General features: G+C 32.9%; 1 protein-coding gene across 4 annotated transcripts in view; it reads right to left on the bottom strand.

The window, feature by feature from the left end:
• The window catches only part of GRIA2 (glutamate ionotropic receptor AMPA type subunit 2), a 129,011-nt gene that overhangs the window by 4,901 nt on the left and 104,919 nt on the right, over positions 1–19,191 (bottom strand). For all 4 annotated transcript variants that reach the window (XM_045552172.1, XM_045552171.1, XM_045552174.1 and 1 more), the window contains one exon: positions 15,026–15,224. In XM_045552172.1, the coding sequence (XP_045408128.1) occupies positions 15,026–15,224 (199 nt within the window). The remainder of the gene's footprint in view (positions 1–15,025; positions 15,225–19,191) is intronic.

Below are 19,191 nucleotides of genomic sequence, written 5' to 3'. Positions count from 1 at the left end.
GATATGAAAGAAAGAAGGACTATTTGAAGCAGTGTTACTGAAGGAATATTTATCTTAAAATTAATTGCCTCCAAAGCAAAGATAGACATCAAAAGAGTCATTTAATACTTCCTATTCTGAGTCAAGTGAAGCTGAGCATCGAGTTGGAAAGTCAAAGCATTTGAATGAATGTCTGCTTATGTTACTATTCACAGTTTTCTCAAATGACTTTAATCCCTTTTGGGAAGGTGACTTTGAAGAGCCCCTTGTGTTATTTTAACATAGGAAGTTTGAAATGAAAAATTGAAATTGAAAAGCTACTTTTAAAACTCATGAAGTTTTAAAGTTTTTTTTATTCTAAGCAATTTTAAAAATATGACGTTTATGTCAGAAAAAGCAAGGCTAAATCAATTAATTATAAGCAAATGATATCAATCCGAATGTGTTTGGGATGCTGCCCTAGGAATTTAGGCAGCTTTTCCTATAAAAGCACTGTATTTTGGTGATAATCAAGGGTCAAGTGTAACTGGAATATAAAAAAGGCTTGTACTACTGAGGTTTAAAAAACACATAACAGAGAGAGGTGCTCAGACTTTGGTTGTGTTTCACCATTTGAGTGGGGACTGCTATACTGAGACAGGTTTGTGGACCATTTCAGGTCAGTGGTCTGTACAGTGAGAAGACAGACCCTCCCAAAAAGATACTTCTACTCTAAATATAGACCAACATTCCTTACCTATTAATACTGTTTCTATCATCTCGTCATTTAACTACACCACTCTTAAACCTATCTCTATTACTGGACAATGCCCCTTCTTGAGACAATAGACTTGAAAATTCATTACCTAGTGACTCAAGCTTCCTCTCTGTGGTAAAAGCACATCTCTAAGAGTGAAAGTTCCAGCAAGACTCCAACTAGGAAAGTTTTATCTTCATGACCCTCCTAGGGCCTAGCATGATACTGTGCATATAGTAGGTTCTTAATAAATATATGCTAATTGACTATTTGTGGATTTGGATAGGAAAAAAAGACCACTTTTGCTTTATTGGCATCTTTACCTACCTAGAAACTGCTTATATTGTTTGGTTTTTGTTCTCCTATATTCTGTCTTCATATTGTCTGCCAGTCAAAAGAAGCTATAGTATTTGAGTTTGATTAAATAGCATACAATCTTATTAAACTTCAAAGTGTTTTTATATTGTGAATTCCCACAAAAACGTGATGTCAAAATGTTTTGGAACAAAATCACAGGCTGATAAAGAAGAGTTCAAAATCAAATTACACAATTATTTTATCAAATCATCCATTAAACATGTCAATTGTTCCAAGTTTAAAATATCAATTTGGGCACATTAAAATGTTACATAAAATGCCTCATTAATATGGATGCCCTTCAAAGAAAATCCAAAAATTTGCCATGGAATTTTCTGTTTCATTCATAAAATCTTTCCTGTGAGTTTTAAAGATATTTCTCAAAGTATGAATATAATATTTCTAAGGATTAAAGGACTACAAAATACAATCTAGGAAAAAAATGTACCTAGCTATGGTATTTTGATCGAGCTACTTATCCCTGTCTTTGCACTTTTGAATCATTTAGAAGACCTGTAAGTTCTAGTTTGTTAGATCATCTAGACATGTAAGTTCTGTTCAGTTAAATCAGTCATTTTTTATGATAGGGCTTCACATGAATTATAACATACATTAAATGTTTTTTTTAACTGAACAGGATTTTATAATACAAGTGTGGATTAATAGAATCTATAAATTAAGACCTTAAAATACACATTATTGATACTGAATCAGACTGATGGTAATTTTTTTTTCATAAGTCGGAATTTTTGTAAGATATACATTTTTTTCCCTAATGAGTTAATTCATTTGTTTCCCAGTAGTTAGTTTACTGTTCACTTCTTTAACGAATTTAAGGAAATGCTTTCATAACTGTATCACTTATAAGTACTATTGTTTGAACAGATTTGGCCAGAGGCACACAACAAGGATAATTCATAAACAGCCTAATACTGTTATGTGGAAAACTGTCATCCATTAGGCCAAGAGATTTATTGATTTGAATTTCACAGGTACTTTCAAAAGAAGAACACGAAGACTCTGACTATATTCTTACTGAGAGATGATTCAAAATTTCTATTGAAAATATCAGAAAAATTATTAGTCTGAACTAAATAGTTAAATAAGTGATGCCTAGAAATCTTGTTCTTCTTCAAAACCATAGAAATCAAAGAAATAACCAGTAGAAAAGGAATCCAAAAGCAAAGCAAAGTTCTCTTCTGGGCTTCCCATCTAAGAACCTGCATGATAAATTATATTTTGTTGCCAAGATAGTTTAGGAGACAATGTTTAATTTGGCTTAATCTGTAAATTAATGGGCTACCTGATGCACTACGGGGTATACTACAATCATCCTAACCACTCCAGCCACGTGACCACTCATTTCTTAGAATATATTTGCAAATAGAATGTAAAGGGCATAAATGGAAATTTTTTTTTCCAGATCAACAAAATCCTATGTGGTCAACTAAGGTAATGTACATAAATAGCATTTCTTGTTAAAATTCTAGATTCCAGCAACTCATGTTACAAGCACATATTGTTCTACATCAAAATCACCCAGAAAACTTAAGAAATTGCATGGAAAATGCAAATCAAATACTGATCAAATTGCCTCAATTAGCCCCTTTGTGTGGACTTTGAAGATGAATGCCAGGCAATGATGATCACCACCCTCCTAAGCAGAGTCTAAATTTGAGCACATTCTAGCACAGTAGAAGAGGGAATGCTTGTTTAAATAAGTCTCATAATTTGCTATATTTCTAATACTAGTCTGAGTTCTGGTCCAGAGAGAAGAGCGTGATGCAGTGCAGAAGGAAAACAAAGGGCTAGGGTATTTGTTTCCAATCTCCTTGTGCTAAAATGGCTGTAGGTAAAAGTTCTAAGTCTTTCTCAGGAATCATTGCACCTTCCTTTTCTACCTGCCCCCAAATATAAGTACTGCTTTATACCTGATTTAAATACCTTCAGTATGTAGGGTATTTTGTTTTTAAATGCAGCTATGCCAAGAAGATTGCATTTTGTAAGGTGACATGTTAAATCAAGGACAATCATTCTTTAAGCAAGCATGATAAGGTGAAGTGAATTTCTTCAGGATGACATCTGCCATCACATTTTGATGAGGAGGTAAGTGATGCCTATAGTTTAATCAGGTACCCACTTTTGACTTTCCTATGTTTCTCGAGGAGTCAAGGCTCTTGGAACATAGCTATTCAAATCTCTTTCCATGGTTTGATATCATTAATAGGCATATCAATTTAATTAATATTTCATAGAAAATAACAGTGGAATTTTAATATAAACTTAAAGACAAAACAGGAAGATATGCCCATTGTTAGCACTGTTGGGGAAAATTTCATATAAATTAAGCACACCTGATATAATTTTACCTAAGACAAAGATGCCTTCCTTTTCTATGGAGGAAGCCAACAATCATTTTAATTTATTACTTTTTATTTATTTCTTCCTCGTATATAGCAATATAGGCATTAATTTTTCTACCAACTAAATAAACCTTTTCCCCTTTACCAAGAAAAAATGACTTTTTAAAGGAAACAGTTATTAACTTTATGAAACATTTATTCAAGAATTAGTAGGGAACATAGGTACTTCCTTATAGACATTTTTTACTACTTAGATTTTTAATTCTTATGGAATGGATAGTCAAAAAAATATGGTTATCCATTGACTTCTAATGAAATATTAAAATATCTTCTTACTGTGTCAGCAGAATACTTTTTGCTAGAATGGAAGTTGAGAGATTTCCAAATGCCTGGCACAATTTTACACCAGGAGTACCTTCACAGAAATTTTAGAACTGTGCTCCCCATTGTGGATAATCTCTAGCTCTCATTATCACTTCAAACATGAATAAAAATGCTTTTCATGCAAACTTCTAATTTTTTCTAGAAAACCCCCAATTACTAAGTCAACGTAACAACTAATAGGAAGCCAACTCTATCTCAGAGTGGAAGAACGACCTAAAGCATCATAAATGTAAGGATGACAGTGTTATAGTGTGACTTAAATACATTTTCTATGTGAATTTTTAATTTTTTTAAGTTTACATAGAGTCAAGTCTATGTGAATTTTTAAAAAAGAAATTTAAAGAAATTTAAGAATAAAATTCACATAGATCTCATTCTGTCATCCTTAGATGTTTAGCAATATGCAATCTCTATAAAAATGTCTGTTCCTAAGTTATAGTCACTTATTTGGGGTTGGAATTAAATATTTACTAGCATACACTGGAATTTTGACTTTTAATAGTAGGGCCATCACTCTGTAATGTATCTCTTGCCCACGTTCTACTTAGACGTAATTTCCAACATAAAGTACAGATAATCAAATTGAATTAAGGAAATCCTAATATTTTAAATTCAGTGCTCATTTCACTTTCTATGTTGTCCGTCATTGGAAGAGCTTTCAATATGCCAGTAACTCCTTGACTTATGCTAAAATAATATTGACTTTTAAAACTTCATCTTTCAATAGTTTGCATAGCCACATATATAAAGTGTGAATGGTTTCTAAATGTTAAGTGATTGTAAAATTATTTTTGTAAGACTATTACAAACCATAGCATAAGAAAAGTATTGTAGCCTTACACACAGACATGAATAGAAGGAAAGCAGCAAAGGAAAGAACAGAGTGTTTAGAGAAATAAGAGAAAATATGAGAAAGTGTTGGGATTCCATGAATTAAGGGAGAAAAAAGCATCAAAGGGATTTGCACAATGGGAGTAAATGTACCACAGTTTTTTTAAAGCACAGGAACACACATGAAACATTTCAATTTGGCCAGAGAGTCATTAATTGACTCTTTTAGGAAAGCATTTTTCACAAAGAGCTGTAAGGGAGATCAGATTTGAAATAATGAAAGAGAAAGCGGCTGGGATGAGAAAAATAGAGGCTCTAGCAAACAAATTCATAAATTTACCAGCTAAAGGAGAGGAAAAACAGAAATACTGATAGAAAATAAAGAATAGACTGTCACAGAAAGGACTCCAAAATTACAGCAAATCTGAGCATAGTTTGAAGGCTAAAGGGAAAGTGTCTATGGAGATGGAGAGACTAAAAACATTATTAGGGTATAAATTTTAGAGCAATGATTTTGACAATTGGAAAGAGAATGTTGTCAAAGGCCAAGGTGGCGATGTTGGCATTACAGAAAAAAGGATGACTATTCCTCTGACACTAGTAGAATAAAAACTTGAAGATAAGAATAGAATTATGTTGATAAATATAAGAGCCAATCTACTTTCAAACCTTTGTCTATCACTGGAAGTGGTCTTGTTTTAATCAAATTCCCCTAACAAAAACTACTTCCATTAATGAGAATTTTGAAATGGAACATTGTGTATCTCTTTAACATACTTGAAAAGTATTTGTTTTAGATTATTTACAAGAGTGAAATACCTAAAAGATATGTTTATCTTATCCCTATTCCAGAATTTTAATTGCTATACTAATGAAAGACTTTGGTACATGGTTGTCCCAGAGCATATATATCAAGAAAGCATTGTCTTTAGGTTCCAGTATACAAATTCATTTTAAGGATAGGAGCTGAGAACATCTGTAAAACATAAATAAAAACAATATAATAAAAAAAACAAAATCTGTCACTCATTTCATGTTTTTGATATTACTTTTCAACGTCATTTGCCAGCAACAATGGTAACACAAAAATGAATGAGGAAAAAATGTAGAACACCCAAAAATTTTTCAGTATTTCAAGAACATTTTAAGTATATTTATCATATATAATCATAATGTATGATAATATTCCCAAACCTCTTCCGAGTCTTTAAAAATCCATTTTGCTAAAAAAAGTTTATTTCATCAAAAAAATCCCAGAACAACAAACATTGGTATGGATGCAGAGAGACACGAACACTTAAACACTGTTGGTGAGACTGCAAACTAGTACAGCCTCTATGGAAAGTAGTATGGAGAAACCTCAAAGAACTAAAGTAGAGCTACCATTTGATCCAGCAATGCCACTATTGGGTATTTACCCGAAGGAAAAAAAAAAGACATTTTATTAAAGACACCTGCACGTGAATGTTTATAGCAGCACAATTCACAATTACAAAGATGTGGAAACAACCCAAGTGCCCGTCAATACATGAGTGGATTAATCAAATGTGGTATATGTATACCACGGAGTTCTACTCAGCCATAAAACAATGGTGAACTAATAACACTTGAATTAACCTGGATGAAGCTGGAGCCCATTCTTCTAAGTGAAATATCACAAGAATGGGAAAACAAACACCACATGTAATCACCATTAAATCGGAACTAACTGATCAACACTTATGTGCACAGATGGAAATAATACTCGTTGGAAATCAAGCTGGTAGGAGAGGGAAGGAAGAGATAGGTAAATTCATATCTAATTGGTATAATAACTTTGACTCAAACTGTACAAAAGCAGTTTATGTAATCAAAATGTTTGTACCCCCATAATATTCTGAAATAAAAAAATTAAAAAAAATAAAGCTTATTTCATAGTAGAGATAAAGATAAAAGACTTTTAAAAGTAAGCACATTATTTTTCCTAATGGAGAAAATGGCAGCTGCAGAAATGGAAATAAATAGAAAGAGAATTAAGAAGTTGCATTGTTCCACAACAGTGTTGGGAATATTGACATCCACACGCAGAAGAATGAAGTTGGACCCATACCTTACATGATACACAGGAATTAACTCAAAATGGATTAAGACCAAAACATAAGACCTGAAATTAGAAAACACAGGGGAAAAACTTCATGCTATTGGATTTGGCAATGATTCTCTGATATAACACCAGAAGCATGGGTAACAAAAGCAAAAACAGACAAATAGGACCATACCAAACTTAAAAACTTTTACAAAACAAAGGAAATGATCAACAGAGTGAAAAGGCAATCTATGGAATGCAACAAAATTTTTCAAGCCATATATCTTATAAGGGGTTAATATCCAGAATACGTGAAGAACTCCTACAATTCTACAACAAAATAAACAAATAATGAGATTAAAAATGGGCAATGACTTGAATGGACATTGTTTTTTTCAGAGAAGATATACAAGTGACCAAGAAGAATATGAAAAGATGCTCAAAACCCTAATCATCAGGAAAACACAAATCAAAACCACAATGAGATATCACCTCACACCCCTTAGAATGGCCAGTACCAAAAGAAAAAGCAAAAAACAAAAACAAAAGTTGGCAAGAATATGAAGAAATTGGAAGCTTACTGCACTAATGGTGGAAATGTAAATTAGTGCAGCTGTTGTGAAAACCAATGTGGAGTTTCCTCAAAAAAATAAATAAATAAAAGAATTACCACATGATCTAGCAACCCTACTTCTGGGTATATGTCCAAAGAAATGAAAACAGAATCTCAAAGAGGTATTTGCACATCCATGTTCACTGTAGCATTATTCATAATAACCAAGAGGAGAAAGCAACCTAACTGTTCATTGACAGCTGAATGGATTAAAATATGTGGTATGTACTAGACATAATAGAATATAATTCAGCCTTAAAAAGAAGGAAATCCTGTGACATGCTACAACATAGGTGAACCTTAAAAACGTTGTTCTAAGTGAAATAAGCCAGTTACAAAAAGACAAATACTGCATGATTCCACTTATATGAGGTACCTAAAAAAGTCAAACTCAGAAACAGAAAGTAAGATGGTAGTTGCTAGGGCTGGGGAAACAACTCCAGGGCAGTTCTTCAGTGGTACAAAGTTTCTGCTTGGGAACATGACTTTATATATATAATTAACAAAAGGTAATTTCATATATTTCATATTTATATTTATAATACGCTAGCCACATTAAAATGTCTGCAGTTATTTTAATGGTTGTTATATATAATTCTGAAAAGCATGGATATTCATGCCTGCTTCTAATTTTCTTTAAATTTTGTCTTAATGTAAAAAAGTAAAATTTAATTCTATCCAATATCTTTAAAGTTCTGTCCAATATCTTTAAAGAAGCAACCTTGACTATAAGGTCTGAGAGAGATTTTATAGATTTTAAAGTCTATAAAAAACATCTTCCACCAAGATAAATTCTTTGTTTCCTTAAAGGCAATATGAAATAGTCATATTTTGGAACATTGAGAATATTTGTCATTGCTTGATTTGTCCAATTTTCATTTTATTTCTAAAATTTCATTTCATTTCCCCATGAAAATAACTGGCCACTCTTAACCAATGACTTTGCTTTGGATAATCATTTAATAAGAGTCAGAGCTGGAAAAGTGAATGTTAAATTATTTTAGTATCAAATTTGCCTTCAAATATCAAAAGTCTAATTAAAGAATTTTCAAAATGTTATCAACAATATAGTTAGTTGAGATTTGATTTTAATATATTTAAATGATTGCACAATTCTCTTCTCTACAGAGCTCTGGGACTATGTTTATTACCATGGCAACTGGTGCGAAAAATACAATAGAGCCAGGCAGAGATGATTCTTTTACTTAACCACAATCATAAATGGAATGAAACACTAAGTCATCTGAAGCATCTGTACAATTTATTCTGAAATTCATCTTCTCTCTGAAGCATCTAAACAGGAATTTTAGAAGGGTTTTGAAATGAGAAACTAATCTCAAATTATTTCTGTATTCTTTTAATCTTTCCTGCTAAATTAATTGTGTTCACAATCTGCTGGTGGTGTGAAAAGAAGTGCTTTCTCTTTGATATGGACAATAATATAAAGCATTCTGTAATCTGATTAGCATCAAATTATTCAGCCAGCGTATCACAAGGGTGGTCTCTAAATGACACAATTGGATGGTTAGAGAGCACACTGACCTTTGCAGAGAATAGTTGTGGAAAGAGAATGACCAGAATAACATATTTACCCTGAGAAAAGCTGGCACTTTTCACAATAATCATAACTCAACAAGCAGATAAATCCCTTTTTTAGCACTTTGGTCACCAAAAACACATGATTCAATATGGCCTCTCCTGCATTTCTTTATTTTTCTATTCCAGTGAAATTTGAGAACTACTGAATGAACTGCATGGTCCTTAAACTGAGCAATAATTTCTAAAGGAAACGTTGGCAAAGTCGTCTAAAATTTTGACCTTTCCTGCATTGTTAACTCAGCTAGCATTTGCTGAAATGAGAGAATCCAGGCTCTCCCCAGGCAGCTTAGGCTAAATGCATCCTTCAATGCATTTAGGATGCTTTGTGAATTCAATGCTTTCTCAGATGTTCTGTGGGATGGTGAGAAAAATTAAAATGTCAGAGAAAGAAAAACTGCCAACCAGAGATGAAGTGATTTTAACTTGTCCTGGATCATCTACAGAAGGCTGGGGGCATGGGATGGTTCTCAGCTGTGCAGATTGTTCTGCTATAATTAAGCCCCCCAAAAAACTGAGGAAGAGGAATTTGCAATAGATATGACTACCCATGCATGAGTGACTTACAACATATGCATGCAGTGCTATTTTTTGCTTATTTATTCACATTCAGCACTTATTTAATACCTACTATTTTGAAACTATTTAAGTATTTAAGCATGGGTGCTAGGTTTATAAAGGGTCTATTTTGATATGAGTAACTTTCTACATATATAGAAATACATAGGGCTATACTAATTTCATTTTCAAAAATTTGAAAGACCATACATATATATTATAGATGTACATATTCCTGCCTGCCTAGAAATAGGCAGTATAGGTAACTGTGGCAGAGAAATCATTAGCAACACCAGAAATAATAAAATAAACATGGAGAACAACCACAAATTAGAAAAATCTCTTCTACACAGCATATCAGTGAAGAAATCATGCTGCCTTATTGCTAAGCACAAATAGTAACTGGAACAAAATGTAATTTTAATGAAATAGTACTTAATGTAGTTCTATAAAAGAACTGTCATAATGGCTAGAACATTTTTATTTGTATTTATATTCCAATAATGTTTTCATATGTAAATATAAATAGGCATATTTTATTCCACAGAGGGAGTTTAAAAAAAAGATTGCTGCTGTTTAAAAGATAATATCAATTATTATATTTCTCTAGCAATAGTGATTATTATAGAGTAAATCACATATAGATATAGGGGAAATTTCAAACTAGCTCTTTCACTCTGGTAACAGCTGCTTTCACACTAGTTATCTATCTTTTACACTATGTCTAAACTCTGAAAAGTTTACGATGCTGGGTAAAATCAGCATAGTTTTAGGGACTATCAGACTAAATTTATCTTCTGTAAATGGAATAAACTTCGTTAAATAAGAAGTTTTCATTCCAACATTAGCATCAGGAAAGTAACTACTTATTCACAGGCTACCCTGTGTTCCTCATTCTCCCAGCAGAGAGAACCAGAGAAAAACACATTGCAGTGTGGGTATTTAGGGTAGACATGAAGAGGAACTTCCTAGCTGGAAGTTAATAACTGTGACTTGACCGATCAATGACAGGTTTATACACAAAAGTCATTTCCCATCCTAAAACTCTTAAGTTTCTGTAGGAGCATAATGCATACAGGTCCTATAAAATTGTTCTCTATACAAAATCATATATTTCAAGATCTGTCCTATTTTATTGAGAGAATAAATTATCAAAATGTGAATTCTAAAAATAGCAGCTTATAATTGAAAGGCTAATTCTCTTTTAATTATAGGTATGCTACAGTGACACTATAATTAGGAATGAAAAGCAACTCCAAAATGAGTCAGACTTTGTCATTCACTTTGTACAAAAATGTAGATAGATGGGTTCCATAAGCAGCAAACACAGAAAATAAAGATGTAGACTCATCTTCCTCACATCTCTTGGTGGTTACAAGATTATTTTCCATTTACTCTTTCTTTCTAGCAGAACAAAGTAAATATTGCATTAATGTTTAACACATTGACTGCCACACTAGAAAAAAAAATTTCCCTGGGGCCATGGTGTTTATCAAAACAAAACAATCCTTTCTAATTTGTTATTTTTTATTGTTTTCTGTGCCTGAGTTACATGCAATGCAATCGATATTTTTAGAATTAAATTGTCAATATTAATTGTAACAATAAGAACATCAACAAATAAGATTTTCATAAACCAGCTGCAGGGTTTTGCTTCATGAGGACCTGGGCTCAAAATTAGCCTGAGTTAAATACAACTCACATAGCAGTTAATGTGTTAACTTACTGATTATCATCGAAGGAAAGTATAGATTTTAAATTAGAAAACTTACACTTTAAATTGGACTTCTAAAGCTATTACATACTCACTGACTTCACTAAAGTAATATTAATATAACCTAGTTTACTATTGTATACCCAAAATCTGAAAATATTAATAGTTTAGACTTTAACTGAACAATAGACATCATCCTAGTACAAAATAGATCCCTATAGTCAAGACGAAATATTCATCTTATAATTTGACATAAAGTGTTTTCATCTCAACAAAGATATACTTTTATGAAACAATTAATGCTGAGACAAAAGACTAGGAGTACAAAATTCTACATTCTATTTTAGAACTGACCATTGATTTCCAAATGGCTTTAGGTTATTTTTCACTTTTTAGTTACTTATCATTTAAAATTTAGACAATGGCCTAATGTGTCAAGTCAATTTCTCCAGTGCTAAATCCGAAGCTCTTGCTATGATAAAAACAGAAAGCTAACTTGATATACTCTGTGATAACAGGAAATTTAACAATAATATAACTAATAAAATCCCTAGTTGTAAAAGAGCATAGAAAAGAAAAAAAAAACTATCAAAAAGCCAAATTAAGCTACATTAGGAAACATAAGATAAATGTGAGAACTTTAAAGTTTTGCAAATGGCAAAAGTTTATTCTTCCACATGTAAGTAGCTATTTTCCTGGGTCTTGGGTCTGAAAGTAAACGTAATGGATGGGCAGAGAATAAAGTACACAGCCATGTCTTCAGGCTGGCTTCAGCCCACTTCATCTCTGCCCTCTTTCCTGGTAGGCTGGGGACCTTGATAGTCAATATGCCAGCTTTCACTCTGTCCTGAATCCAACTTACATGGGGGCTCTGAAAGTCCCTAAGACCAAGAGACAGTTTAGACAGAAAGAGAATGGACCCAATGTATGTGATGAATTTTAATTTTAGGAATAGAAACAAGAAGAGTCTCCTTTGCAACATTTTCCCCCAGAAACTTAGCAATTCAACCATACTACAGTGAATGGACAAACTTCTGTACACCCTAGGATTGAAGGAAGCAATGTTAATGAAAAATAATTTTTTTTTGTCTTTAAAATGTCTCTGAATTAGCTTCCTCTTTTTCAATATATTTTACATAACACTCTAGGAATAGAAATTCTTTACACAAAAGGTAATCTATTATTCAATTTTCCTATACGAATGCCATAAACTCTCTGTGAAAAGGCATGAGACTTGATGAACACAACTGGAAAGCCACAATATCGTAGCAAACATTTTGAGGGTCACAAGCAAAATTAAGATTCTCCTCACTGTTCTCATCATGGCAACTAAATATCAAATATTAAGACAGTTAGCAAAATTGCTCAAAATTACTCATGAATATCTTTTTATTTAATCCAACTTGAAAAAACAAAACTTTTGTAGACATATATTCCCAGTCACAACCACATTATATATGTTTCAGTGAAAGAAGTACTGACAGTCTCCTAATTTTTTTGGTGATATGTGCTGTTACGTTAGTATCTCTTTTCTGGTACAAACAGAATAGTGTGGCTTTTAAATACTTTGGAGCCCACACTCTTCTTTTTCTGGATGAGGAGAAGCTGACTACAGCAGTCGATGCACTGAGACCTAGAAGATGATGTTTCTTCAACAGCTCCTTTTGGAGCTACTTCACGAGGAAGTATGAGGATCTGCCAGAGTTTCAACCTTTACATAAGCAAACGTGGATGTGACTAAGGACAGAGCAGGAAAGCAGTGAAATAAATCCAGAGACTTCAAGGAAAAACAATGTATGGAAAGAACTTCAGTTTAAAGACCTCAGCATACTTATTATGTGCCTGAATTTGGTCAAATGCCCAAAATTACCTGAGTTTCAGTTTAATAATGCATAGAAATCAAACAAAAATCACTGCCCTGACTATCAGACAGAAATATTGTGAAATTCAAAGAGATTATGCTTAAGAAACTGCTTTGGGAAGCTATACTGACAGAAGTGATTAGTTTGCTTTAATACCCACTATCACTTTTCTATTACTCTAGAGAAGGCAATCTCTACAGCTTTACAAAACCTCCACAACTGCATATTGGAACAAATGCTCTTCATGGGCTTGGTACACTGAAACAAAAGAGTAGCAATATTCTTTTCCCAGATTCATCCAGCTTTTTTATCTTGTCTGCTAGGGAATTTGAATACACTGACCATGAAATCCCACCATCTCGGTGATTAAGACACATGTGCTGCTGTGATGGACTGAGTTAAGATGTACTGAAAAGCCCTGTGAATGGGAATGTGTAGCAGTGGAAAGTAGTTGGCAGTGCTATTGTCTAACCAAGGTAGCAACTGCAATGCTCAGCAGATGCATACTCAACTGGAAGAGAGTGTCTGGAAACAATTCAGTTTGTTTTAATCAGCCTAAGTAGCACTAAGTAAATTATGTTATAACAGGCTTCTGCATCATTCTCACAGATCTCATTTACTTCAAGAGGGAGCAGCTTATTTTTCCAAATATGATGAAAGCAAGCCACATTATAAGCAAATAATAAAAATGCTTCCAAATACACTTCTAATTGAGAAACATAAAATATTCTAATTTATTTTAATAAATCCATTGTTATGATGAAGCTAGAGCACTATGTCATATCAAGAGCATTCATACACATATTACATACATGCCCAGAAATAATAATAAATTTTCAGTAATAGCAAATCTATATTATAACATTCATACTTAGATCTGCATTAAAGCCAAAAATGCTACCAATTCTCAGACCACACTTCTGCATTTACACTGAAGTACCTAATGAACTCATCAAGGTCCTGCACTCCCCGCACACATCCAAGTTACTATCTATTACTAGCTGTGGTTCTAACCCCAGCAATTTTTTTCTCATAATAACTTCAGCCCAACCAAAGTTATTTGGAAAAGTGATGAGAGGCAACATAGTATGAGACAGCCTTCAAATTACAATCTACCACTTCAATACTTGGCCAATTGGAGGTCTAAACCTAATTATGGAATAAATCGGCCTAGATCTCATTCAAACTCAGATACCCTGAAAGATATTTGTTGTTATCAGGTATCATGCTATGTCATATATGTTGGCTTTAGACAGATAATCAACTGTATTTAAACACTTTAATAGAATGAGTTCTTCTATACAGATAATAGTAAAATGAAAGAAAATTATGCCAACATAGGGCCCTTGAGATTGTCCTATAAACAGAGAGCATAAATCCACAGATTAAAAGAAATATTAACCTCTGTTTAATAGAGACAGTATAATTATGCTACCTATTTTAAAAGTTAGGAAGTAGAGGGCCTTTGTTACCCTTTCCTTAGAGGGTTTGAACAGAAAATTCAGAATTTACACATATGAACATAATCCGTTTCCTGACATAGAATTGACCTAACTGGTTGGAATGTAGGCTTTCCAATTATAAACTAGTTACGATAGATACAGTCGTATTTATTTAAAATAAGACAAAACCAATACCTTTTGCTTAAAAAATAATAATCTAATCTTAACTATACTTTGCTTCAATTTTGTTTGCAAAGAACAATTTTCATAAAACTAAGATTTCATAGCAACATTGTGATTTTTCTCCTAAAGAATTAGGAATCAGAAAATAGAGGTAGAACTATGGATAGGAAAGGGAAGGGTCAGGGATGGAGAAAAGGTCAAGAGCAGAAACAGAGAGAGTTCTCACTCTACACAGATGGAGGTGACTTTCACATAGCACCTTTACGTAGACCATGGGGCACAAAACTTAAATAGGTTAAAATTTAGGAACAAAATTAGAGGCTACAAAGCAGAATCTCTTACCCTGAAAAACTCTTTAGTGGAGCCAGAGTCTAATGTTCCGTAAGCAATTTCTGTTTGCTTAGAAAGATCCTCAGCACTTTCGATGGGAGACACCATCCTCTCTACAGTCAGGAAGGCAGCTAAGTTAGCCGTGTAGGAGGAGATTATGATCAGGGTAAAGAACCACCACACACCTCCAACAATGCGCCCAGAGAGGGATCTAATAACAAGTATGAAATGGATTTGTAAAGTGAAATGAATGACCTAATAAAAAATACAAGTTAGCAGTATTATGCAAATATTGACTTACAGGGGAATATTTAATTTTATACTTTTCATGTATCTTCCAGTTAAGGAAACCAGAAATCTTTAAACATTTTGGGCCAGGACTCCAGATTAACTAGATTTCATGACATACCCAGAGCCCAAAACTTCATATTCCTGGCATATTTTCATAGATATAATGCTCAAATAGTTTATGATAGGAAATTTCATAACTTCAAGAAATGTGCAAATAATCTATACAATCCTCACATCAATTTATCCACTCATGACATAAGTAAACATGAGAAGGAGAATCTAAGTGCCCCAGAAAAACTCGTAACAATGTTTATAAACAAAATCAAATATTAAAAAATAAGATTAAATACCACAGATGTAGCTTTAAGCAGTAAAGTAACCCTCCCTTTAATTCATCCAGTGAAGTTCCAAAACCCTCAAAAAAGGCCCACAATTTCATTAGGTTTTTGTGTGCAAAACATAGGTATTAGATACAGTACAGGAGAGAAAATGGGAAAAAGATGATACTACAAAGACATGACACAAAATATAATTCTGAATGAGTAAAAATCAGATGGCTTCGGTGCATGGACGGCTATGACCCTGTTCGTTTGTGTCTCCTGCTTAAAAAAAAAAAAGAAAACTCAAGAAAAATAAATTAGACATTTAAGAGTTTATCAAGATACAAATTTCTAGTTTGAAATATAATAAAATATTTCCATGACTATAAATTCTTATATAAAATATTTTTTAAAAGCCTGATAGATTCCCAATAATTGATGTTTAAAGCTGAGGTAGATAAATATAGATATATAGATACAGAAAAGATTTATATATATACTCGACTATTTTGAAATATTTGATGGGATTCTGCACATAATTAAAAAATTTGAGTAATAGCAACAAACCAATAAAATAACTATTTTATTTGCTGTCGATAACTCTGCTATATCTAACGATTAGACTAGCTAGGGGGAAGAAGTGACATTTCTAAAATTCAAAACATGAAAATTTGGCAGTTTATGACCTAAATTAACGTTCCTGATAGAAGTAAGAAATTCACCTTTTGATGAAACATATACAAGATCAAACTCTTGGGAAATATTTGTGCAATAAACCCCTCAAGCAGTCAATAACAGAGGGAGGCTAATTTAAAAGGAAAGGTTTTTTTTTTTTTTACATTAAAAACATCAGTTGATAAAAGAGAGAGAGAGAGAAATAGCAATGAGAAACAAAATGAATATAGTTAAGAGTATTTATCACAAAATTTCTAAGAGCTAAAAACTTAAATAAATATGATAGGATGGAAAAAGTTAAGCACTTTTCACTTGTAGTCTAAAAAGGATATTAAATACAGTTTACATTTGGAAAACCCCTTATGTAGACACAGACACTCTCAAAATGTTCACTATTTGTTCTGTAACAATGGGAGGCATAATTTTATAACATATGCCCTATATATATATATTTTTTTTTTTTTTTGAGACAGAGTCTCACTCTGTTTCCCAGGCTAGAGTGAGTGCCATGGCATCATCCTAGCTCACAGCAACCTCAAACTCCTGGGCTTAAGCGATCCTTCTGCCTCAGCCTCCCGAGTAGCTGGGACTACAGGCATGTGCCACCATGCCCAGCTAATTTTTTCTATATATATTTTTAGTTGTCCAGATAATTTTTATTTCTATTTTTAGTAGAGATGGGGTCTTGCTCAAGCTGGTCTGGAACTCCTGACCTCGAGCGATCCACCTGCCTCAGCCTCCCAGAGGGCTAGGACATATGCCCTATATTTAAGGGGGCAGATTCAGTACCTAATTGCTCAAATTCCTTAAAACAAAAGCTGATTACATGGTAATTGCTTTTGACTTTGCACACTGCATGTTAATTTGCAATATGTTTAAGAAGCATTTTTATGTCATTCTGTTCTAGCTGTAAAAACTTAAAAAGTTAAAGACATAACGTTTCCCTTATTCCAGTGCTTATATCAAATTTAATGAGATTAAATGTCAATTGATTTATATATATATATATATTTTTTTTGAGACAGAATCTTGCTCTGTTGCCCAGGCTAGAGTGCCGTGGCGTCAGCCTAGCTCACAGCAACCTCAAACTCCTGAGCTCAAGCGATCCTTCTGCCTCAGCCTCCCAAGTAGCTGGGACTACAGGCATGCACCACCATGCCCAGCTAATTTTTTCTATATATTTTTAGTTGTCCAGATAATTTCTTTCTATTTTTTAGTAGAGACGGGGTCTCGCTCTTGCTCAGGCTGGTCTCGAACTCTGGACCTCAAGTGATCCTCCTGCCTCGGCCTCCCAGAGAGCTAGGATTACAGGTGTGAGCCACCACACCCGGCCTAATTTAAAATGTAGGAGATATCTCAAAATGTGTTGGACTTATAAAACATTGAAAAGGGAAAAATACTTAAGTAATTTATTATTTATTTTTAAATGTTTTTAAAATATCAATTAATGCTTCTGAAGGAGTTCTTGAGAAATTTTATGCAGAGGAACAAATTTAACTTTATTTTATGGTTACAGACAAAAATGAGTTCTATAATTAAAAATAAATACTTCCACCTCTCATCATCTGTACTGAAGGAGTAAATAAATGTGCACGTTATTATTTCTTTTTAATCCCTATTAAATAATTATTTTTAAAATAATGTACATTTTATATTAATTTTAATTCTTTGAGTTATTAGAGAAAATTGTGAAGCAAACAAGAGAATAAAAATAATCTTTACATCATATTTCTTCATAATTTCTGTGGTTGTATTTTTCAGAAAACTATGTCTTATAGTAATATTCTAAACTTAATTTTGGGCAATTGAATAAGTTAGTTAATTTGATAAACCATTCTAAATCATAACTTAAATGTGTTCTGTTAATAATATGGTTCTATCTCATATTTTGCTTAGAAAAGGATGGTAATGCTTTTTAAATATTCAAAGAGCATTTCTAACGTTATCTGTACATTTAAAGCTTTTTCATAAAGAAAATAGGCTGCTCTATTCTCCTCAACTAGAGTAACCACAATTACATTTTAAAGAAACAACAGTTTGTTCATTTAAGAAAATCATTAAATTTGCCAGAACTATGTATTACGTTCATTTTTAAATGTACATATAACATAAAGTGAAAGGTATGTATCACTTAAAGTTTTTTAATAAAATAAATTTTTCCCAGATATATTCTAGGGCAAAAAGTATCAATCAATAACAAGGCAAAAATATTCTGTCTGAGATCTGTTTATACTACCAGGAAATAAAAGTTACTACATGTGAAACTGTAGTGAATTATAATTTAGAATGAAATCAAAAGCACAGAAAAAAGATCTTATTTTGGATGCAGCCTTGATGAAAATGAGAAGTTGTCTATAAGTCATGGTGGACCGTGGTTTGATTGTTAAATGTACCTTGCACTCCAGCCCCTGTGCACAAGTAGGTTTGCCACTACTCGACAACCACTGGGTCCTTAAACAATTCCCTGCAATGCTTGGGAGCAGGGCAAGACCTGAGGGTGGACTGGCAGGAACCCAGGCCAATATGCCCTACTTCATAGTGAACACCCATATACCTCTCCCCATTTATCCAAAAGGCAGGGGATAGTGTATGTTACCCCATAACAATTGCTTTACATCTCAGAACTACAGTAACATTATACTTCAGGGGCCTTCTTACCAAAGGTGAACCATTTCTGTATTATTTTATGGACCAGAATATTCTCTGAGACCCCAATTTGGTTTGTTTTATCCTCCTTATTATTAGAAACTTCTCTTAATATTTTTAAATTAGATCACAAAAACTAAATATAGAGATGAAACTATGAATCTTATATATTTTGTCAGAGGTGAAATATGTATGTGGCTATATATACACACATATACACCCCGGGCTATGCAAATACCATTGACA

The sequence above is a fragment of the Lemur catta genome, chromosome 5 (genome assembly GCF_020740605.2).
Source record: "Lemur catta isolate mLemCat1 chromosome 5, mLemCat1.pri, whole genome shotgun sequence".
Taxonomy (NCBI): Eukaryota; Metazoa; Chordata; class Mammalia; order Primates; family Lemuridae; genus Lemur; species Lemur catta.
The sequence above is the reverse complement of the archived record's forward strand: the minus strand, read 5'-3'. Positions and strand labels throughout refer to the sequence as shown.